Source organism: Maniola hyperantus, chromosome 6 (assembly GCF_902806685.2).
Source record: "Maniola hyperantus chromosome 6, iAphHyp1.2, whole genome shotgun sequence".
NCBI classification, from domain to species: domain Eukaryota; kingdom Metazoa; phylum Arthropoda; class Insecta; order Lepidoptera; family Nymphalidae; genus Maniola; species Maniola hyperantus.
This window is the reverse complement of record NC_048541.1, coordinates 2,803,853-2,829,820: the sequence shown is the minus strand read 5'-3', so window position 1 is coordinate 2,829,820 and position 25,968 is coordinate 2,803,853. Positions and strand designations below refer to the sequence as shown.

At 38.0% G+C, this 25,968-nt stretch overlaps 1 protein-coding gene across 8 annotated transcripts in view; it reads right to left on the bottom strand.

Annotated features, from left to right (window-relative positions):
* Nucleotides 1-25,968, bottom strand: part of Prosap (prosap) — a 253,358-nt gene that overhangs the window by 95,838 nt on the left and 131,552 nt on the right. For 6 of the 8 annotated variants that reach the window (XM_069499234.1, XM_069499233.1, XM_034969609.2 and 3 more), the window contains one exon: nucleotides 25,775-25,792. The exons of the other annotated variants lie outside the window; for them this stretch is intronic. In XM_069499234.1, coding sequence (XP_069355335.1) covers nucleotides 25,775-25,792 — 18 coding nt within the window. The remainder of the gene's footprint in view (nucleotides 1-25,774; nucleotides 25,793-25,968) is intronic. 8 annotated transcript variants of the gene reach the window in all.

The following is a 25,968-nucleotide window of genomic DNA, read 5'->3' as shown; positions in this document are numbered from 1 at the left end:
ACGACTGTAGTACGGAACCCTCTAGTTGCGCGAGGCCGGTTTTCATTTTTGTCACTCTTCGCGCCTCATTATAAGCTGTCACTGTTCGTAACAATGCCCGTGTGATCCTAATGGGGCCCTGACAAGTTCAGGGTCGTATCGTGATGAGGCTTCGTGAATGATTGAATATTAACTGTTAAGGGCGGGTATACCTACTGCCAGGGCTTTATACTGTATACATTTTTGTTCAAATTTATGTAGAGCCGATTGCAAAAGGTTTATGTAGTCGCTTTTGTTAATTTGCCTAAAAGGAATATTAAAATAATTTAGCCTCACTTTAGGACTTATTGAGTAGGTAGGTACGTACAGCAGTTTTATTTAACGGAAACTAAATTAGGTATACTTAAATATTTATTTTCACTCAAGGTTTCCTATTGTAGATTCTTCATGGGAATCTCAAAACACAAAATAATAGTAAAGTATAAACTAATTTGTAGACTTGATATATTATTACTAACATGACTACTATTTAATACGGGTCTCGGTGATATATTCGCAGTATCTCGCCAGCATAACATCAGCCAGTTCCGGTCTCTCCAGGGAAACGAGGCACTGTTGAAATTAGTTTTGCTGCCGCAATAAATGGCCAGTTGTCATGTTGCCAAATAATAAAATCGGGCTTTCTTTTAGTATATCCATTTCTATACTAAAGTTACAACTGCGTCAGTGTATCTGTCTGTTAGTTTGTGAATTTTCACGGCTGTTGAACGGATCTAGATGAAATTTGGGCCTAAGATTGATTATAGGACTCGGGGAGGATCCCTATCATTAGCACTAAATTAGCGGTAAAATGACTACTAGGTACAGTGTAACGATCGCAATCATTTCTGTTTTAAATACTTTTTTTTGTTAATACTTAACACTCTTACGCTATTGGCCATATTCCATATGTCGCAGAAATAATACAATTTTAGCCAATCAGTACAATTGACATTGTAGCAATGTTTGATGCAGCAAGCTGGGTCTCTACAATGCACTATATTTGTGCCTATCTATAGATTAGCTTAAAAAGTATCTGGAAATAACATACTTTTTATTCCGAAAATTCAAAGTATTGCCACGGATTTAAGAAAAATCTAAATCCACTCAGTCGATGTCGCAGGCATCAGCTAGCTTAGCAATAATAATAGTTATGTACCTACGGACATATTGGTATAGTCAGTCTAGACTAGCTGACATGACATTGAAAATAATTTATTACGGTGACCTTCGACTCTACAGCTAGGCTGCGTAATCAATAGAGCCTATAGACGCACACGGCCAACACTGAGATAAATTATCTGACATTCTTTAACTTCTTATCTGAAGTTCTTTCTGATTTCTCCTTCCAAAAGCGTTTCCTTTCAAAAGGACAAATTTTTCTTCTCCCGATTTTATTAAAAAAAAAAATATTTTAATTAGAAACTAGATGATGCCCGCGACTTCTTCCGCACGGATTTAGGTTTTTAAAAATCCCTGGGAACTCTTTGATTTTCCGGGATATCCTTCCCCGGGATGCAAGCTATCTCTGTACCAAATTTCGTCAAAAGCTAGCAGACAGACAGACAGACACACTTTCGTATTTATAATATTAGTATGGAAGTATGGATTTTGCAGTTTTCCGGTTGGTTAGGTAATCGATAAAGGAAACGACAAACGTTCTCCCTTTTGAAAGGAATTGTTTTCACATTCGGCGAACATAGCCACTTGATTTTAATAATATTTTTTAACAAAATTAATGTTTTGTTACCTATATACGATTAAAAAGGGATTGATCTATAATAATTTGGTATATCTGAAGCTTCAATGGTTCCTAAAAAATTGAAAATTGGGCATGCGGACTTTTAAACACAAGCATGAGTCAGTGGCCTTTGTGAAATACAAGAACTATACTTACGAGTAGAAGAGCGCATAAATCCATTAAGCAAATAAGTAGCACGTATTATATAACTCACTGAATTAATAAATTATACTGTTTGCGAGAGGGTCCAAAATAAATTCTTTATCCAACGAATTTTGCAAAAAAGTAACAATATACTTGAGTACCTATTTCGATGTTCGAACATGGTAGGTAATGACCTTGTGGGAACGGAATGATGACCATTCAGATTTAAACAAAAAATAAACCAACGAATCATATATTTTTTCTCAGGTGTGGCATAAGAAGATCCTTCATTATGACAGACATATTGCCTTGAATCAGAAGCTTCCTCAGCAATTTGTTTTAACGACGGATGGATGTAACGATCGCAATTTGCACGTTTTTAGGAACTGCATCATTATTTTCCATCAGATGTTATTATCTACGAGGTTTTAGAAGACAATTTTCTTGTATTGTGATGAAATAAAGTGTGACGAAATAAAAGAGGGACGTGTGACCTAGTTGGGACAACGCATACCAATCAATTGCAATTGTTAAGCAACGTTGACCCAAGTCGGTAACTGGATGGGTGACCGACTTAGGAGGTCTGAATTTGGCCTGTTAGATTCCTTCGTGCCTCGGAGGCCCCGGTTATTTTCACTGACATCTGATAATTAAGTGAGTTTTACATGTAAAAGAAATACGCACCATATTGAAAAATACCTCTAGAATCATGGAACCCTCGGTGCGCGAGGCTGACTCATACTTGGTCACGGTTTTGGGAGTCGGCTGAAAGTATTTTTAATTGGATGCGAGAGGCTGAGAATAGGCAATATTGCCGTTATCAAAACAAGACATTATGTTGGTCACTAGATACGATGGTAGGTAACCAGCGATTTGCTGCAGTCACAACCGCGGCGCGTGCGCGAACTGACTCCCTTGAAAAAGGACCCCGGATGGGTTCGAAACTAGTCGGGCTAACGTCGACTAAACACGTGAGTAAAGCCGGGACAGATATTATATATAATGGAAATCACTCACGATAGTTTAAACGCTAGAATTGCTAAAAGTCCGTACCATTACTTTGGCAAGAACTAGCACGAAACCCTATTTTATTCTCTCTTCTAAAATATCTTTAGGTTTAGGTCCAATTAACTCTGGATACGTCTGAAAAGTTAGTAAGTATATAGATCTTGCTAAATAGTTAACTAACAGTAACGGTCTAGCTGTTTACTTTAGAGGACTTACCTACTAGAATATTAACTTGTTTATCCCTCACTTGGGAAATTGCTTCTGCTACTGAGAAAATTAGTTGGTCAGCGAGATAAATACCCGTTAGCATAGAATAAATAGAGTAAAAACTGACCTAGATTAAGTGTTTGCTTGGGATAAGGAAGACGGTGAAACGAGTAAGTATAGTGAAAAAATTTGGCATAGTGCTCTTACCATGGCCTATGATCATGAAATTGCCAAACGTACAATCAAAGTAAAAAATATTTGTCTTTTAAAATAAATTTAAGCTATCTCAAGAATATCTAATTCTGACAACCCACACTTGGCCAATGTGGAACATTATGGTCTTAACACACAGCACCCGCACATCGGATCCTTTATGGACTGTCTCCATGAACCGTGCTACGAAAACTATATTTTGACATTGATGCAGTCATTAAACGATTGATGCAGGCGATTCGCAATCGAGCTGCTGTACTCAATAGTGAAGTGAGCAGGCGATGATGCTGGTTTCAAGAAGGAAGTGGGTGCTAAAAACGAATGTCCTTTTAGAGTGTGGTGTAATTTGGGTGGAATGATGTCGATAAAGCCTAAGTCCAGCATTCGATGCGTCTAGGATTGGGTGAACTTACGAGCACAGAGGCAGCTGTAGGTAAGCCTAAAGCCAGCTCAGCATGCTCGCTATAAGTAAGATGATGAAGATCTAATTTGTAATGGTGTTAAGAAAATTACAAAATGTTTAATGGAAATCCCTTACCTGAAAAGGCTAGGTCGCGAGACATCACAATAATGGTTCGCCATTCCTCGAAACTTATAATAAGCCTCCTCATTTCCCAGAACACTTAGATGAACAAACGAATGCCATCCGACGCAAACGGTGCAAAAAAACTCGAAACTGTTTTTAATAAAATGTAGCCTTATTTTCCACTCTCAAGTTTAAAATCCCTGCTCCTTGAGGCATAATAAAATCCAAAACGAGCAACAAGTGGAAACAACTCGATACTGCGAAGTGAAGAATATCATCTTTTTTTCGAAACAATGAACTTTCAGAGGAAAACGATTCAACAATGCTAAACAATTTTTCTTTGAATGCAGACAAGACGTTCATGTTATGGAATAATAGATCTCGCTTATGTTTGTTTAATTTTCTTCAGCTCATTTTAATTTTCTTTATCACAACCTTTTAATTATTTCTTACCGGTTTCTTACCGTCTTTACATTCCGAACTGGTGGTTTAGTCTACACTCTACACTGAAACAGACATGCTTGATGTTTCAAAGGATCCTTGAAATACTACGTTATATTAATATTTTATGAAAACTACAGGATAGTGAATCAGTCAGTCAGTCAGCTTTTCCTTTCATTTATTTAGATATGAGTCTTACAATGTAATTTTTAAGCACTCACGTACTTTATTTTTTTTTGGTTGTGCTGTAAACAAAATAAAGTTGGAGCGACACTTTTTGTCTAGTGTGCTAGACTAGGATCACATAAGCTTTACCATGTACTTCAGGTTTCAAAGTTAACTTTGTATTGCAATCGCAAATTCAATTAATTTCAAAATTGACTACGACACTAAAATTGCAAGTGTTGGATTTGATTAATTAGTTTAATTGTAATTGAAATAACTTCATTTCGACTAACGGCTTCTACCGCTGAAGTCAAAGCTATGGAGATTGCGAGTGCGTTACGCAATTACCCGCCTGCTTATTACCCGGTCCAAATCAGATTAGACACTAGACTACATAACTGTAGTGATTGTTGCTGATGAGGTAAAGGCAAATTGCGTACTGACTACCACCTGGGGTGAACGATTATCATCAGTATTCCGTAGCAACCCACTAAAAGTAGCCTTCGCTTCGGTATGCTTATTTAATATGCAGATTTTGTGAAGTAAGCTTTAGCGTTTAAACTACCGTGAGTGATTTCCATTATGCTGTACTCACGTGTCTAGTTCGGATGGGTTCGAAACTAGTCGGGCTAACGTCGACTAGACACGTGAGTACAGCCGGGATAGATATTATTTATAAGTAAGCTTTACTTAAATGGAACTTGGAAGTATCGTCAAAATACACAAGCAACATCTTTTTAACTTTTATTATTAATCTATCATTATTAAAGAAAACTATTATTATTAAATTCTCATAATCACGTGGTAGGCTGATATATTTTTCACCTATCTTATTTTTTCGCTGTGGAAAATTCAATTACACATCCCACACAAAAGCGGGTATGGTATGTGGGACGAGACTTATCGTCACTGCCAGAATACCAGCTACAAACCCCAGCAGCAGAAACAGAGTCATGAATGAGGCATCTCAGAATCCCGGGTATCCTTGGTTTTAGTGGGTATTCCGGTGCTATTCCTTCCAGTTGGCTGGCTGGTTGGGTAGCTGGCCAGCTTTCAAGGGGGGAGGGGGGGATGCGTAAACGCATTTCTCAGCGATAAATCGCGTTTCCCATCGTGTGTGGACATGTCAGTGTACCAGTAGTAGTAGTATGTAATTAAATCAGTTCGTGTCTTTCAGTGTCTTGAGACCCAGTTATAAGGTAAAAATAACAAATCAATCATTACGCACGCTTCAGTGTGTATTCGACCTTAAAGGGGGTTTATCTCGATGGCAATGAGAAAATCTTTTAATCCAATAGACTGGACGATGTGACGTATACTACATTATCCGTGTTTGTTTCTCGTTCCAATATTGGATGTACTCTGCTTGTTCTAACAGGTGTCACCTTCAGGATAATCCCTTGTTTACTTCAATGTGACCGTTTCGGCAAAAATCTATGGCATTGTTCAAATTATGGTGTACTATAAACAGTAAAGTACATATGAGCATACAGTAATCCATATAATATTATAATCGCGAAAGTGTGTATATCTGTCAGTCTTTCTGTTATCTTTTCACGGCCCATCTGCTAAACCGATTTTGACTTTGCTTGGTACAAAGATAACTTGCATCCCGGAGAAGGACATTACGCGAAAAATCGTCGAAGCGAAGACATCATTTAAATTATAATATATCTATCTATAGTCTATACTAATATTATAAAGAGGTAATGTCGTTAAGTGTCGTAAGTTGTTGTTGTGGTAAGTTGTATAGTGTTGTTGTTGTTAAGGTTGCTAGTTGTGGTGTAATCTTTGGAACTACTGAACCGATTTAAAAAATTCTTTCACCAGTAGAAAGCTACATTATTCCCGAGTGACATAGGCTATATTTTTTTAAAATTAGATCTTTACGAAATTTGTAATAAGCTACCCGTGCGAAGCCGGGGCGGTCGCTAGTAATATTATGAATGTAAAAGTGTGTGTCTGTGTCTTTGACCTATTCACGGCCCATCTAAATTACTTATTTAATTTTTACGAAGTTTCGGGCCGGCAAGATATTATAAGAAAGTAAAGAAAAAGAAAGTAAAGTTCATAGCCTCAATAGCTCAACGGTTAAAGGTGCGGACTGAAATCCGAAAGATCGCCGGTTCAAACCCCACCCATTGTTGTACCTACTCCTATCACAAGCTTCACGCTTAATTGGAGAGGAAAGGGGAATGTTAGTCAAGGGCCATGGCTAATATTCTTTAAAAAAAAAAAAAAAAAAACCACTTGAGGCATTCCTTACAAAAATCTATGATTTCAAAAGATCATGTTACAAACACACACGAAACCCGACAATCCAAGTTAAATAAGCTCATCTATGTTTGCTGTAACGGTGCGGTGACTACATTATACATTACCAAGCACAAACTCTCTAAACTAAAGCTGTACAAATAAGACGGTATTATACTTCCACCAACCTTGAATCATGGCACTTCGGAAGAAAGATTATTTATTCTCCGGAAACTTGAATAAAATGCATCTTTCTTAGGTTTCTACTTAAATAATATAATCCTTTTAACTACCTGACCTTACCTAAATAACTGATTTTGACGACATTTGACAGGTACGTCTAATCTCTTTAGAATAGGTACTTTTAAAAACCTAAATTTACACGATAGAAGACGCGACGCATCATCTAGAAGGTATGTTATAATTCTTACGTCAAATTATAACAGGTAGGTCTAGCCTTTATCTTTGTTTACGCGATAGTTTAAAAGCGAGTATGTTGATTAGCACTCGGCTTGCACGTGTGATATCGAACGATAGGTGTTCATTATCTCGCCTTTAGCCAGAGCAAAGTCTAGCTAATCGAATTTCGTCACAAATTGGTATATCGTGTTAGTTTCAGTTAATACGATTTATGAGATTAAGTGTAAATCGCAATTCGTACGGAATTTAGTGGTATAAGTTCCGCAAATTGCTATTGCGCTGGAACCATGTTTAATTAACATCGAAATGACGTCATTTTGACGTCAGCGGAAAAAAATTACTATCAGCTCGAAACTTTAATCTAGTGCTGACGTCACTAAAATGGCGGCCGCGTGGCCGCCATTTTAGTGCCATTAGCCATTTATACTAGCATTAGCAATTTGCAGGACTTATAAATCTCATTGAATAGGTATATTTTCTGGTTCAACCGTGATAGCTTATTAATTTTTCTTTTTTAATTTATATTTATTATTATAATATAACTTTATTATAGCTTTACTTAGAGTGCTGCTGTTAGTAGGTACTTTAAAATATTACATATACTAAAACTATAATATGAAAACTCTAAAGAGGTAGAGTTTGTAATTTTGTTTGTAGGAGGTAATCTCTGGAACTACTGAACCTATTTTGAAAAAAATTTTCACCATTAGAAAGCTACATAATTCCTGAGTGACTTAGGTTATATTTTATTTTCATAAAAGTTAGAGATCCCTACGAAAATTATTGTAATAAGCTACTCGTGCGAAGCCGGGGCGGGTCGCTAGTAATATAGATAGTTCAATCCACGAAGACGCGCCCCACTACTTTGCGTGCGGGAAACCACGGGGTAACTGTGTGTGTGTGTGCCCACATACGGCGGGGGGACGACAGCTTAGAAAAGCTCATAGTGACGGGCAACACTGAGGGCAAAAGACCGAGAGGCCGCTCACCAACTAGGTGGTCCGACCAGCTAAAGGAGTCCAGCAGGTGTGGATTTCATCACATTGTAAAAATGGCCACCGACAGAAGCCGATGGAAACAGATAAGCCATTCGAGGGCAGTTTGCCAGGACCACGATCTTCAGCAATGAAGGAACGACCGGAGAGAGAGAGAGTGCCCACATTACTGATGGGTGCATTATGATAGAACATGCTCTAACAGTACAAAACACACTTGCACTGTAAACGATTGGGGCAAGGAGTGGGGCGCGTCATCGTGGATCGACCTATCTATACATTTTATCATCACGGTTTACAAAAAATATTAACTTGCGATGCCGGGGGCGAAAGCTACGCAAAACAAAAAAGTACTTAATTCAGACAACGTACAAAGTTTGTAGACTACAATCTCCATACAGACACATAATTCATTCCCTTTGGCAATATAGTTATGACAGCATCTACATACAATCAGATTATAATGCGAGAATGCTCGTATGGACTAAGAGTCCGTGAAGGCCTTTGTTATTTTATAAAAGCTGAAAGTTTGTATGCGTATGTCCCTAACACAGGGAGGAACGATCAGCGACTATGAAGTTTGGACCATGGTGGCTTTGGGAGATAACAGGTTACAGAGGTGTAAAATTTCTTACGTCAAAGTATAGTCTATTTTTTTTATATTTCTTCGGAATAGTATTACAAATCAAGTCATGCATTGCCAGACACTTAGTATCGTGACAAAACCTTGCTAAACACTTTAAAGTTCATGATCCAAACTTCATAGTCGCTGGTCGTTCCTCCGTGTGTTGGCTGTGGTGTTGGGGACAAATACGCAGAGAAACTTTCAGTTTTTATAGAATGACGAAAGTCTGGCCCTCCCGGGCTCTCTCTAGTAGCACCTCAGGCGATGATCGGAAGCAAATTTCAATTACGCACACACTCGCACCGATCTCGACGTTTCAATTAAGGCAAGGAAGATTAAGGACTGAGAAGAAGCAGTACGCTACTTTTTAGGGTTCCGTACCCGAACGATGCCAACGGGACGGTAATGTTTATGATAATATTACCGTGCTATTACTAAGCCTCTGCTATCCGCAGCTATCCGTCCGTCTGTACATCCGTCTGTCTATCTGTATTTCATGAAAGAATAAATGTTAGAATGAAGATAACACGTAAAGAGTTGAAATTGTCACAGAATAACGTGTAAGTATTTCTATTGCCACTATGACAACAAATATTATAAAATTCAAAATGGCTGTTCTGTTCTGTATATGCAAGTTCAATTCGCACTTCAGGTCCACACTTCACAACTGGTCTACATCTCCTGAGGATGCTCCGGTGTCGGGGCGAAACGTGCGTCGAGTGTGTTTTGGGATTTGTGTGGTGCTGCGTGGTGGCGGTGCGTATTGCTTGCCTGCTGGCTGGTTTTTCCTGCATGTATTTGTATAGCAGCGGGAGGGCGGGCGGTGCATGTCGCATGCTGCATATTGCACCATACAGATTTGATCTGTTTTAGCGGATTATAGCAAATTAAGCTTTTGGTTCATTGTATATTTCAATGTACGTAATTGAATATTTTGTGAAAAAAAATTAGTAGAGACTAGAGTAGGTACAGGGAAGGACTAGCTTAGATACTAAAACAATTTATTACTTGATGATTTATAATCTAGTAAGATTACTTTTTAGGGTTCCGTACCTCAAAAGGAAAAACGGAACCCTTATAGGATCACTTTGTTGTCTGTCTGTCTGTCTGTCCGTCAGTCTGTCAAGAAACCACAGTACCCGTTGACCTAGAATCATGAAATTTGACAGGTAGGTAGATCTTATAGCTGACATTTGGGGAAAAATCTTAAAACCGTGAATTTAGGGTTAGATCACACAAAAAAATTAAATTGTGGTCATGAACTAATAATTAGTATTTTCAACTTTCGAAGTGAGTGACTATATCAAGTGGGGTATCATATGAAAGGTCTTCACCTGTACATTCTAAAACAGATTTTTTTTTATTTTTATGCCTCATAGTTTTTGAATTATCGTGCAAAATGTCGAAAAAATACGACTGTAGTACGGAACCCTCATTGCGCGAGCCTGACTCGCACTTGGCCGGTTTTTTTTATGACGATGATAATATTATGTGAGTCATAAGGTAGATTATTTTTTAGCCTATAACATTTCATTTTACTTCTAATTAGCTTATTCCCGCTACTTTGTCCACGTGGACTATACAAATTTCAAACCTCTATTTCACCCCTATTTCTATGGGGTTGAATTTTAAAAATCCTTTCTTAGCGGATGGCTACGTCGTAATAGCTATTCTGCATGCCAAATTTCAGCCCGATCCGTCCAGTAGTTTCAGCTGTGCGTTGATATATCAGTCAGTCAGTCACCTTTTCCTTTTATATAATATTTAGATTCTGCTAACATAGTATTCATTATCCTAAGAGGCACTCATGTTTTAATCAAAGTTACTACATAGAATACATATTCTGATATTGGCAACAAGATTATGGATTCAATTTTATCAAGTGGTTTTAAACGTACTAGGTATAGAATGTAGATAATAATAATATCTATGATTTATCTAATTATTTTGTCGATATTATCAAATAAACTATTATTTGATTATTCTATTGATAAGGATTTAAGTAATTTAGAGCTGTTTTCGTCAAATATGTAGTATAAATGACGTAATGATTATAGTTTTATTGTAAAAATATATCCCTACACCTAATGCTACCGAATATGCGAATGTAAAAAAAGTGGCAAAAATATATTGAATTGATGGAATCAAAGAAATTCATTAAAATAACTACTAAGATTTTTTTCAAATACAAGTTAATATCGATTAATTTGATGAAATAAATCTTTTTATTTATCTGAGAATACTAAAATATATAAAAAAAATTAAATTGCTCAATATTTGAAGAAAGTCACGAGTGTATAATATGAAAATTATGCGTAAAGCCAAATACTCGAATCAAAGTAAAAAGTTGACTCCTGCCCTTAATATTAGCCTATCAAAATTAAATAAATATTTATTGATTATTTTTTAGAATTGTTATTTATTTAACTTTATGACGTTTGTGCACTCATCCGTGATTTGACCGATCCGTCAAAAAATACGAATCTAGTGTACGTATTTGTATTATCACCAGGCCACTTCGAAGAATCACGAAAACGATCCGAATACGGATGAGTGCACAAATGTCCTCAATCTATTTTTCTTTAACTCTGAACAAAGATCTAGATTCTAGTGTCTTTTGTCCGGAGCTACGATTGTTGATCGCAGGTCGTGAGTACGAGTAAGTTAACCAGTCTGACTAGAAGATGACCTCATCGGCGGCGACTCGTTCTGACTAAACTATTATGATGATGTAACTTTATATATCTTTTTCAGGTAAAGGTAAGTCACCTTTACGATACAAGTGATTATAGTGATGAGTGCGATTGCTTGAATCATAGTAGAAATAGGCATTATTGTTTCTTATACATCACTAGCTTATGCCTGAGATTTCTTCCGCGTGGCCTGCACTTTCAAACCCCTATTATTACCCCCATAAGGTTTGAATTTTCTAAAATCCTTTCTTAGCGGATGTCTTCCTCATATAGCTATCTGCAGTGGCGTGCATAGGGCTTATAGCCAGAGTAAGCAGTTGATAATTAGGAACCTATTTACAAGCAAGAACTAAAGGAAAAGAAGCATTAATGCATTATAAGTAGGCTAAGCAGTGATTTAATGCCTCTATGAACTGCACGCCACTGGCTATCTGCATGCCTCAGTCCGATCCATCCAGTAGTTTGTGCGTTGATAGATCAGTCAGTCAGTCAGTCAGGCAGGTTTTATAATTATATATATTAAATATATATAGATTACTAGCTTATGCCCGCGACTTTATCCGCGTGGACTACACAAATTTTAAACCCCTGTTTCATCCCTTTAGGGATTGAATTTTCAAAAATCCTTTCTTAGCCGATAGCCGTCATAATAGCTATCTGTATGCCACGTTGATAGATCATTCATTCCGTCAGTAGCTACTTAGTGAAAATTATTATGAAAAACTTTTCACGTGATTTTTAGGGTTCCGTACCTCAAAAGGAAAAACGGAACCCTTATAGGATCATTTTGTTGTCTGTCTGTCAAGAAACCTATAGGGTACCTACTTCCCGTTGACCTAGAATCATGAAATTTGGCAGGTAGGTAGATCTTATAGCTGACATTTGGGGAAAAATCTGAAAACCGTGAATTTAGGGTTAGATCACGCAAAAAAATTTAAATTGTGGTCATGAACTAATAATTTGTATTTTCAACTTTCGAAGTGAGTGACTATATCAAGTGGGGTATCATATCAAAGGTCTTCACCTGTACATTCTAAAACAGATTTTTAATATTTTTATGCATCATAGTTTTTGAATTATCGTGTAAAATGTCGAAAAAATATGAGTGTAGTACGGAACCCTCATTGCGCGAGCCTGACTCGCACTTGGCCGGTTTTTTTTAATTTATGCTACCCGTGAAATGGTCAATATCTAGTTCCATGAAACTTAAATAATAAAAGGTTCGGCCGAAAAACTTCGGGCTACCTTTTTGTTTAAATGTAAAGAAGAAATTAAATAAAATTTGGTTCAAAATCTTACAAGTGACAGAGATCGTGCCAGGCTTCTAGCATTATCCGAAAAGGAATCTGGGTATTGGCTGCATGCCTTGCCATCAAAAAATCTCGGCACACTTTTAGATAACGAAAGTTTTCGTGTGGCTCTAGGTCTCAGATTGGGAACACCACTGTGCCATCAGCACAGATGTCCGTGTGGAAAAGAGGTTGATAAATTTGGAATCCACGGACTCTCTTGCCAAAGGAGCTCTGGTAGGCTGTTTAGGCATGGCTCTCTTAACGATACAATTAAAAGAGCTCTTGCCACCATAAATATTCCTGCGCTTATTGAGCCGGCAGGGATTAGTCGGGATGATGGCAAGAGACCTGATGGATTGACGCTGGTTCCCTGGGAACGGGGACGGGCGCTAATGTGGGACGCAACTTGCGTTGACACATTGGCCCCGTGTCATATCAGGAAGACAGCATCAAGACCGGGAGCCGCAGCAGAAACAGCTGAAAACGGCAAGCGGCGCAAGTATGCCTCTCTTATAGAGAGTTACATTTTTGTGCCGTTTGCCGTGGAGACCCTGGGGCCATGGAGTCTTAGTGCTAAAATTTTTTTACGAGACATTTCACCGCGATTAATAGCCTCATCTGGTGACAGAAGGGCTGGATCATTCTTTGCGCAACGGATCAGCCTGGCTGTCCAGCGCGGAAATGCAGCCAGTATTCTTGGCACCATTCCACGCGGTCATGATTTATATAGTAATTAGATAAGGCTAGCTTTAAGTTTTATTGTAATATACATAATATAAGAAGAAATAAACATCGAAGGTAAACCGATTAGTTGATAAGACCATTTAATTGCTTGACAACGAATATAAATTGGGGTATTACGGAAAAATCTCCGGTTACCAAGAGTTTCTCTCTTGTGAATTTAATGCTCGAAGAGAATTCACCTAATTTGGACGTGTTTAGGATTTTTTTAAGCGACGACTGTAACAGTGGATTTTGTTTAATAATAAAAAAATTCGCCTATACCTACTCTGTAATAGGTAAGTAAGAAAACGTTCATGTTGCGACGCTGGTCACACCCACTGATCAATCACGATCGTCCTTTTCACTTGTATATAATTGTGCAATAGAGAGCGCCCTATGTAAGTTCGACTCCCTGAACAAGGTAGGTATAGAATATAGACCTTCTTCTTCTTGAAATGCCGTCTCCTATCGGAGGTTGGCAATCATTAGGGCTTGGACACTGCTGCGCGGAATAGATCGGGTACTCTTCCCGTACCATTGGCGTAATTTGTTTAGCAAAGATATACTTCTTCGGCTGGGTGGTCTTCTGCCGGCCATTTTCCCCTGAATAATGAGCTGCAGGAGATCGTTTTTTCTATTTCAGATAGTAGCTCTAGGAGGTTGGAGCCTTCTTTTAGGAGTAGGCGAAAATATATAATGTGGCCGAGGTACTCCACCTTCCGCACTTTTATGATCTTAAAGATTTCAAGATCTTTGCTTAGCCTTTGTAGTATAGTTGCATTTATAAATAAATTTTCATTTCATGTGGGTATACAGAAGAATGTTGAGAATCTCTTGGGTACAGTAGAGGCCTTAGGATCCAAATAAGTACTGAGCGATGCCACCCTTTTATAATACCACGATTATTGTATGTTATTCCTCCCACGTGCTCCATACCTGCACTACAGGGCCTACTAATTACTGTTAGACTACTTAGAAAACATTACGCAACTTAATTACTCGATGTACATTACTGATTTTATAGTCTCATTCCCACACTTCAGATCGGCTTATGATTTGTTACATCACAGATTAATAACTGTACAGGGGGTAAAAAAATTACAATAATATTGAGACAATACGATTCGTTAGCTAACAATACAAAACAATCAAGGTACTCGGTATAGATAGTTCAATCCATGATGACGCGCCCCACTCTTTGTCCCAATCGTTTACAGTGCAAGTGTGCTATGTACTGTTCTGTTAAGTAAGTTCTATCGCAATGCAGCAATTGTAGGCACATATACACACACACACACACACACACACACGCACACACACGAAGATAAATTGGTTAAAAACTAGTCCCCGTACCTCGTAGTTTCCCCTCACAAAAACTAGTAGGGCGCGTCTTCGTGGATTGAAATATCTATAGTAAGTCAGATTCAAGTATCTGTCTTTACGACTGCGTAATTAGTGTAGGTTGGGGGGAAATTTACGACGACTACTAGATAATAATACTATTGATAAGGAATAGGCAGTTTATTTTCCATAATTGTCTATAATATCTTGAGTACCTACTTGATGATAGGTTTGCCGACCTCCCTGGCGCAGTGGTAAACGCTGTGGTCTTGTTGAGAGGTCCCGGGTTCGATTCCCAGCAGACGTTTGGAATTAGATAATTTCTAAATTTCTGGTCTGGTCTGGTGGGAGGCTTCAGACGTGGCTAGTTACCACCTTACCGGCAAAGCCGTATCGCCAAGCGCTTTAGTGTTCCGGTAGGATGCCGTGTAGAAACCAAAGGGGAATGAATGGGTTTAATAACCCCTTCCAGGTTAGCCCGCATCCATCTTAGATTGCATCATCACTTACCACAAGGTGAGATTGCAGTCAAGGACTAACTGACTACTAGTAGGCGCCTATATGTATAATAGCCATGCGTGCTGATAATAACACATTGAAGGGGGTGTGTCATGGAAAATCCGATATCGATCGCAGAAAAGATGAGAACGAAATTAAATACTAATCAATCTGTAATCGTAATGGTAAAGGTCCACATTAAAAAAAAAAATCATCTTTTCTACGCAACGGTATGGTACTATAAGTACCTATAGGTGGTAGGTACTTAGCTATTCGTCGTTGAATTTTCATTAAATTTCCAAGTCTTTTAGCACACCTATAAAGGCGGTACCTATTCAAACATTATTCAAATGAAGCTGGATTTATTAGATTTTCCCATTGAGTCGTAAATTTTTCTGAGCTTATTTTTCCGAATAGATTAATCAGGCCCAAAAAGAGCGAAATTCTCATTTTCTGTTTGTGAAATCTTACATTTTTTAATATAGGTACCTAAGCTATTGACAGATATAAGTCCCGCAAATTGCTGATGCGCGAGGCCGCCATTTTAGTGACGTCAGCACACAGACTGAAGTTTCGAGCTGATGGTATATTTTTATTTCGGCTGACGTCAAAATATCGATTAATGAGACATGGTTCCAGCGCAATAGCAATTTGCGGTACTTATAAGTCAAATTACCATAAAATTGATTATGAACAGAAGCGAACTGTCACGGGCAGTAGGTACCGAAATACCCGCCTTCGTGTTCTTTTCGCTATAACTTCACGAAAGCGGGTAGTTTGACAGAGACAGCTCAAAGTTCACCTCTCCTTTCGTAGCACCGCAGTCCCGTCGTGATCAACTGATGGACACATCTGATGGGACTGGGTCAAAATATCGATAAAATTAGCTGATGCCCACGACTTCGTCCGCGTGGATTTAGGTTCTAAAAATCCCTTTGGAACTCTTTGATTTTCCGGGATAAAAAGTACCCTTTGGCACTTTCCAGGTCTTTAGCTATATCCATGCAAAATCCGTTGCTCCGTTGCGAAGTGATTGAAGGACAAACCAACAAACAAACACACTTTCGCATTTATAGTATGGATAGTGATTCGAAATCATCGTATTCATCGTGGTAGCACGTGCCCGCTATTTACATTAGGTGTATTGATTAGTATGGTACGCGACTGGTCGAGATGGCAATCAGGGTGGGAACGCCCCTCACACCCGGTGCGTGATAGCGCGGGTGACCCATACCCCGACTGCCATCGCGACCTGTCGCGTACTATAGAATATAGATTCCTGACAGAAAGTTGCAAGAAACGGCGAGGTCTCTCTGTGGTTCTTTGGCTGGCCTGGATTCAGAAATTCTGATTTAGCGAGCGAACTTTATTAAGCCAAGTTGCCTTCATCGAGTATTTCTGGTTTGTGAGTTCGCAATGGGAACGGGGTTATTATGTAACCGACCGACTTGAATAAGAGCCGGCGTTTTTATATCTTTTAAAACGTATGATTATGTTGTGAATTATGATGTATGGAGAGGTTAATTGTGTGCGTTGACCTTGTTTGATTGATCTAGCTTATTGTGCTTTTCCTGTGCATTATTAATTAGGAACTATATTCATCTAAAAAGTTATGATAGCCTTAGCCTAACAAAGTCTATGTCCGCCTTGTAATCGGAGGTCGGGGGTTCGAGCCCGGGCGCGCACCTCTAACTTTTCGAGGTTATGTGCGTTTTAAGTAATTAAATGTCGTCGTGAGAAAACCTGCATATCTGAGAGTTCTCCATAATGTTCTCAAAGGTGTGTGAAGTCTACCAATCCGCACATGGCCAGCGTGGTAGACATGGCCAAAACCTCACTCTGAGAGGAGACCTGCTCTCTAGTGAGTGCTCTGTAGTGAGCCGGATGGGTTGATGATATAAAAGAGATGCGGGTACAAAGACAAACCAGTTTCTTGCATATCTGATTCTTTTCGCCGGAACTGCGTTGATTGTGGTACCTTAGAGAGGATGGGGGAGGAATCTGTGAGATATCAGATAAGCATTATTAGTGGCGTGCGGAAATCCCTACAAGAGATCCATGTCCAGCTGTGGACATCTATCGGTTGACGATGATGATATATTAGGGTATATCTTGATACGATAAAAATGACAGGCGCACACTTGACCGAACCGATTTTCTTATCTGACCTTCCTCTCCCCTGAGGGCAATTTAATACCTGCTACCTGAGAAACGATATAATTATACTAGCATAGTACTAATGGTTTCCTCCTAAACTAAAACTTCGCGTCCTGTGAGTTCGAGCCACCGCACCGGTTTTGTACTCCATAACGCAAATTAATTTCACATTGTTAAATTCAGCTTTCTTTCATGTCTCGCAGGGAAAATGTGCAATTATAATAACATTATACTTGACTAAAGTTAATATTTGTTAATTATAATAAGGCATTTTGCCCTTTTTAGGGTTCCGTACCTCAAAAGGAAAAACGGAACCCTTATAAGATCACTTTGTTGTCTGTCAAGAAACCTACAGGGTACTTCCCGTTGACCTAAAATCATGAAATTTGGCAGGAAGGTGGGTCTTATAGCTGGCATTAGAGGAAAAATCTGAAAACCGTGAATTTGTGGTTACATCCCACAAAAAATAATAATTTGTGGTCATAAACTAATAATTAGTATTTTCAATTTTCGAAGTAAGCTAACTATATCAAGTGGGGTATCATATGTAAAGTATTCACCTGTACATTCTAAAACTGATTTTTATTTATTTTTATGCATCATAGTTTTTAAGTTATCATGCAAAATGTCGAAAAAACTGAATTACGGAACCCTCGTTGCGCGAGCCTGACTCGCACTTGGCCGGTTTTTAGATTTCTTTCTCGCTTGGTTAAAATACCGTATTGATTGAGTTGTTATTTGTGAATTAATTCTGAAATTCTCAATCTCTGTGGGACGGACGGCCAAGTAAATGCAAATTCATCTAAGTAGGCTCGTAGGTCAAATTATACTAATGGATATATTATAACAGGTGGCAACAGAAGCGGAAAGTATCCGATTCGTCATTAATACTTATGCGTATCGATTTCTGCAACTGGAGGCCTGATGGACAGCAGGTATAACCTGTCGGGTGTACGGTTTCTAGATCTACGTTCAATGGCATTGCGAAGGTAGCGAGAATATCTACTAGACCTCTCTCTCTGTGACGTACCTATTCCTCATTGCTGAGGGTAGCGACTCCTTTCCGTAATTCACGTAATCGTAGAAGACATAATTATTACTAACTAGCTGCCCCGGCGCACTGCGTACCGCCTAACAGTCGATTCTTTTTCAGGATTTTTTTTTAATTTTTCTCTCCGTAAGAAGTTAAGAACCATCCTACTTCAAGGAATATTATAAAAAAATAATTAGCGAAATCGGTTCAGCTGTCTAGAGATTTGCGACCAGCAACACGTTCAGCGATTCATTTTTATATAGTACTAGCTTATGCTCGCGACTTCGTCCGCGTGGACTACAAAATTTCAAACCCGTATTTCACCCCCTTAGGAGTTGAATTTTCAAAAATACTTTCTTAGCGGATGCCTACGTCATAATAGCTATCTGCAATCTGCATGCCAAATTTCAGCCCGATCCGTCCAGTAGTTTGAGCTGTAGGTTGATAGATCAGTCAGTCAGTCAGTCAGTCAGTCAGTCAGTTACCTTTCCCTTTTATATATATAGATAGAGATCATGGAAGCATTATATTTTAATGTATATAACGGGTACATGCAAACATTTACCCAGTGACAAAATTCAAGCAAGCAATTTGTGTACATTTTAATGTATAATTACATCCTCCTTAAAAGAAATAGCAAGGATAGCGACATTTTTTACTCTCATTTAAAGGTCGCTCGTAATAAATCGAAAGTCCATATTTTTAATCCATTTACATAATGATATTTTGAGAGTGTTCAGCAAAAACTCAGAAATTGTAATTTATAAAATGTAGATTTTTTTTATTTTTTTTGGCGTTTTTTGTGGTATCATATCATCAGTGATCATCAGTACTATCACCTGTCTTCGTTTTTGCCAGCGTTCTGGTTACACCCTGTATAAGAAAAGAAATTAATTTAAGATATTTAATAAAAGGTCATCTAGGTTATGACGAGATGACTAAATTCTCGTAGGTCATGACGAGATGACGGCCAACCTGCAATAGCGGAGAGGCACAAGAAGATAAAGGTAAGAACAAAAATTATTTAAGACCTTCATCGTCATGATCAACCCATCACTGGCTCACTACAGAGCACGGGTCTCCTCTCAGAGTGAGAAGGGTTTTGGCCATAGTCTATCACGCTGGCCATGTGCGGATTGGTAGACTTCACACACCTTTGAGAACATTATGAAGAACTCTCAGGCATGCAGGTTTCCTCACGATGTTTTCCTTTACCGTTAAAGCAAGTGAATTATTTAATTAATTAAACCGCACATAACTACAAAAAGCTAGAGGTGCGTGCCTGCGATCGAACCCCCGACCTCCGATTAGAAGGCGGACGTCCTAACCACTAGGCTATCCCTTACCAAAGTTCAAAAACAAAAGAAAAGGTAGGTACCTACTATAGGTAAATATAAATTTTCTTGTGATAAGTTTTTCTGTATGTAAATACTATATATAGTTTTTTTGTTGTTGTATTGACCTGTAAATTTATAAATTGCAAATCTTCTTAAAAGTTGATTGGATTCGTTAAAAAGATTAATTTTAAGGTTCTCATAATGTAGCTTTGGTTATTAAGTAAGTAAGCTTTATCATCATCTATAGGTAAAGGTATACTTTCAATTTCACCGCCGCGCCGAGCCGGCCGTGCCCAATAAGTGAGGATTGATTTTGGCACCTTCATAAAACGAAAGTTCAATATTGCCAACTTTCCGTCCGGTCCACTTATTGACGTAGCCTACTTCCAATAACGTGATATCAGCCAAAGAACAAGATAAAGTTCAACACTAAAATCAGGCCACGCCTCTTAATAAACGCTGAAATATAGTACAGTACACGGCAAAAAGTAATGTACATCGGCCTTTAGAACGACATTTCGGCTTTGTAGAGCGTTGTCTCCGTCAGGCGTCACTCATACCTATAGGTATGACGTTTTGTCGGTATCAACGACAGAGACAATGCTCTTCAAATCTGCCATCTCTTTCTATAGGTTGATGTACATTATTTCTGCCGCGTAGGTGTTTGTCTGACGCTTATTAAATAGGTATATTTTAAAAATTTACTAAGTAAGTACATATATCTAATTATAATATTATTCACTAGCGACCCGCTCCGGCTTCGCACGGACATTTTAAACAATAATTATCATCATATTCAAAACAATATTAAACTTTCTCTCGAATCACGCTATCTAGATATAAAACCGCATTAAAATCCGTTGCGTAGTTTAAAAGATCTAAGCGTGTACATACAGACAGCAGGATGCGACTTTATTTTATACTATGTGGAGATTAACTCAAAATCTCTTTCAACTGACATCCCATTCGATACGATAGCAAAAACATTCAGCGACCCCCATGTGTTAAGACTTAGATCACGCTTAAAAATATAAAGGAAACCCCAAAGTTACCTTTAATATAAATACACTAACACTGCAAGACTACAATCACGTATAAGTCCCGCAAATTGCTATTGCGCTGGAACCATGTCTCATTAGTCATTAACATCGAAATGACGTCATTTTGACGTCAGCCGAAATAAAAATATACCATCAGCTCGAAACTTCAGTCTAGTGCTGACGTCACTAAAATGGTGGCAATTTGCGGAACTTATAAAGCCACTAACACACAATTCTAACAATGGAACTAATGTACCTCCGTAAACAGTAGATAGGTACATTCCTAATCTGAAAAGCTGACCTAAAAAGGAACGGAACGGGAGACCGGAGAACAGTATGATACACCAACTAACAAGTGCTATTCTTATAGATCTAGGCCGAAGCAAGTAGGCTGCACGCATGGCATGTTTTCTGATAACTATGCAATGTTTTTGCCTCATTTCCATGCATGTTTACTCGAATATTACTAACTCGGATAATGTAGGCAAGTAGTATGTTGTTTTAAAGGTAAAATGGTTTAGAAGCACTGAGCAATGTTATTATTACTAACTCAATCTCTAGATTCTACGCTAAATGTTATATATTTGTTCAATAGGTTTCAAATAATCATACCTATGTAAGTACTTTTCACTAGTTGGTGTTTCACAAAAAACTTTATGCAACACCAATCGTCCTTCCATACAAAATGAAGCTCTTCTTCAAAGCCGACATTTTACCGAAGTTAAAAACGTAACACCGAAAAGATGTCAAAATATCGCGTATGCTCGTCCCACATTTACGCTACTACGCTAGGTTTCCTGAGTCTATATAACCGCGCATTTACACATATATTCGCCTTCGTGGCCCGTCTCGCCACTCGCCCGTGTCGTCGGTAATTTCATCGATATGTCGCATATAATCTCGTCACCTACGCGATTTTGAGGCGGGAGCGGGACCGGATATGACAGTGTGAACAAGCATGTCGCGTCCCATCTAGCCACTCGTGCTAGTATGTAAATGAACCTTGAGATTTTAGCGTTTAAAAACTATCGTGAACGCCGAGCTGCGTTGCGAACTGAGTCCCTGTTAAAAATAATCCCTGATGGGTTCGAAACTTAAGGGCTTACGTCAACTAACCACGTCAATGCAGCCGGGATCATCTATATTTACTATGCACCTTGAGATGTTAGATGGTATGAAGTAAAAGTTTAAGTACAACGTCAAAGCACAAACAGATTGCATCCCATCTCGCCACTCGTGGGAGTATGTAAATGCACCTTAAGATGTTAGATGGTCAAGTGACAAGTGTTAGTCAGTGTTTAGGAAATTCTAAGAAAGCGAAAGTGTTCGTTATTGATACGGACCTACTTAACACAAGTTTAACAGAGTATGTGAGTTACCAAGTATAGTACACAACAGATTGAAATGGCAATTGGGGAGGGAACGCCCTGCCCAACACACAGCCTCCGCGCTAACCCGGTGCGGGCGAGCGTGTGTGACGTGCGGGTGTGCGGGGCGTCCCCCCGCCTCATATTACCCGATTACCATCTGAAACCTGTCGCGGACTATCCCTTGCTTTGATGGTCTTCTCAGTTGACAGTTATAGTACCTACCTACCTATACTAGATTGCAATAAGTTCACTCTGCTGCAAATTAATTATACTGCATTTTAACTGCTAATATGGAATACATAAAAGTTGTCGCCTTTAATTAAAAGGCGTGTGTTAATGTCGGAATCTATGAGACGCTCGATGGCTCGCGAGATATTCTGCTTTAATCCTTATCAGAAATGAAATAATTATTATTTTATAAAAGGAAGTAGCAATAGCTTATGCAGTCGACTGTAATTAATTTATAACTATAAGCAGACAGACTTGATAGTGAGTTTGCACATAGAGCATATGTATAGAATTTTTTTTTTACAAAAAAAGTAAAAACCGACTTCGTTACACAAACACTAAAAATTGAAAAATAATTTAATTTATTACCGAATATATTATGTATACAAGAGTTAATATAGTTCCATAATAATATTTTTTGGTGCCGGTGCCAATTAGCTTTAGCTGCGCGAATCGTGTAGACTTCATATTTTTATGGGACTCCACCATGGCACCTCATTGGCACCGACCCCAAAAAATATTATTATGGAACTATATTAACTCTTGTATACATAATATATTCGGTAATAAATTAAATTATTTTTCAATTTTTAGTGTTTGTGTAACGAAGTCGGTTTTTTTTTGTAAAAAAAATTTATTTCACAATTTTTAGTGGCCCCATGGAATTATGCTATGACTGGTTAAAAGTCTACTGTTTACTAAGCTATTACACTGATCGCGAGCAATTTACTCTTATCCATTGAGGAGTTCCAGTATCTATCTTCGAAGATGTTCATCAGATCTTCACCAAATTGAAATGGGACCAACTTTGAAGTATACCCTTTCAAACAAAAAAAGAATTTTCAAAATCGGTCTAGGCGTTTTCGAGTAATCGGGGAACATACATTAAAATTGATTATATTAAAAGTTCGCCCGTGAGAAAACAAAATTATTTTCGTGTTTAGATAGTGAATGTCAAAGCGAACAACCTTCTAAATGTGATCATAGTCAAGAGCAAAAATAGTATCGAGTAAAACACAACATGGGAAGTCATTATCGAACCCCATTTTGTTATTGGGCACCCGAAGTGGGGCAGCGGCTGGTCATGCTGTTAAAGTACATTTGTGCGAGCCGATAATTGGCATACAGTTACTCTCCAACTTGGGTGATATAAGATATTAGAGCACCTACAAACGACAAACTTTTGACCGGCCAATAAATACTTGAGGGCAACTCTTCACTTAAACATAATCCGTTTCAGTCTGGTTGGGTTCTGGTTTGGACACCTAGAAAGAAAGGGAGAGGATTTTGTTAGAAGAAAGGGCTGAAATACAAAACTACGTTGCAATGCGATGCGAATTCGCAACGCAAAAATCGGCGATGCGAATTCGCAACGCAAAAAATCGGCGGTGCGATGAGATTTCGCATGATGATGACTGTACGTACGTAAAGCAAATATTATACGTCGTGTATTAGAGGGGGATGATCGACATTTCAGCTTCGTAAAGCGTCGTCTCTGTCACTCAAACGTGATATCAATGATTAGGTACGTCTGTCAATACGCATCAATTTAACAAAGCACGCCGAAAAATGCGTTGAACATAGTATAGGTACCATTCAGTCCATACTACGTGCGATGAAAATAGCGTATCTGCTGCCGTCGTCGCGCCTCTCTGCGTACCTACCTACTACCAAATAGTTCGATAAATCACCCATTGCGCCAGTTCAAGATGAAAGCGCTTTTTCTTGACGCTAATCGTACCAAAAACGTCTTATGGTTTGTAGGAGCCCTTACATTCTCCTCATGTTGGGTGGCATTACTGTAACAATCAACGCGTACTGCCAACGAACAGCAGTTCTATTGACACAGATTCCGATGCTTGATATTTGTTCAACGGGCAAGTACTTCGGTGCCTATTAAGGTAAGATGTTAGAATAGTGTAGACTGCAGAGCATCTTGTGAAAACTTTAGTTTTTATGAAATAAAATTGGATTTGATTCGATTTCTTTTTTCGTATCGGTTGTGCCCCTGACCACAGACTACCTCTCTTGTTGAAAAAGAGAGGTGGTCTGTGGATTTTCTGTGGTTTTCATTATAATAAGGAGATACTACTAAATTAAAAAGTTACTTTTATCGATAACAGTTTTGTACATGACTTTCCTCAAAATTTTAATTTATTAGTGTCGCAATCTTTGTCTGTTTATAGCTTTTTACAAAGTTTGCTCAAAAGGAGTGTAATTATTATTATTATTTATTTATTTATTATTTAATTAGAACGGCCATAAAGCCCAATTACACTAATTAAATTACGAGTACTAACTAATGTAAATATACTTACAAAAAATTGTTAAAATTATAAATTTTAAAAAGTAAAATAATAAATTTTCACAAAAGTGCAAGTTCTGACCCATGAGGTCAGCCCATTTGTAATGCTTTCAGGGTTCACGTATGTATGTGAGTTTCTCAATTCCATCATAACTTCTAAATGCTTTAACAGATTTGAATGTATAGATTAATTATTATTGGTCTCGCTCCGGAATGTAATACTTTTATGGCGAATGTTTTTTATATGGGATAACTCAAGTAAGTCTTCTATTATTACTAATGCATAAAAATCCATGATCCATCCAACACGTCATATTTTGTTAGATAAGGAAACTATTCACTAGATACCAAGAGACTAAGAATAAGAAAATATCCTTCTATTGTCTGAATAGTGAACTTGGAAATACTTGAAAACATGAATAACACACACAATGTTACCTATAAATCTTTTCAAAACCCTATATTTTTATCTATGGATGCACTGCATTACTGCAGCGAAATATACATTGACTTCTAGGGTATTGGGGTCAAATTGGGTTAAATTCTATAGCTAGTCATTTATTCGTTCTAAGTGCTCATATGGGTCCAAATTTTACATATAAATAATCTATATACGTGAATATCTTTATATATTCGTTCTAACTATATATCGGAAACCTGACAAAGTAAAACCATCCGTATATAATATAAGAATATTGGTTTAAATATAAGAATGGTTTTAAGCAATAGGTTACTCTGAAAGGTAATAATATATAATTTGTACGTATAAATAATGTTTTCATGAAAAAATGGACATGTTTAACACTTTGAACGACGAGTTTAAGAAACTCTTGGACTATTAGGTATTCATGCAGTACCTATCATCATGCTTACATTTAAGACATTCCTGGTGATACAATCACTTGTATAGGGATTGTACATCGACTGATTCATGCAGATCACATAAATATTATATATATAAGGGGCTATACACAGCATATGCATATAAACAATGAACATACCCGATACCAGGTGGCCACCTGTGGATGCCGAAGTCAGCACCGAAAACAATATACATACATAGATTATTATTTAATAATTACGTACTTAAATAATGGGACAATATATTTACAGCTTTAAAATCAGTACAAGGTATTATTATAGTAGGAATAAATACATAAAAGGTACGTAGGCACAAGCTAATATTTAAGAAAGT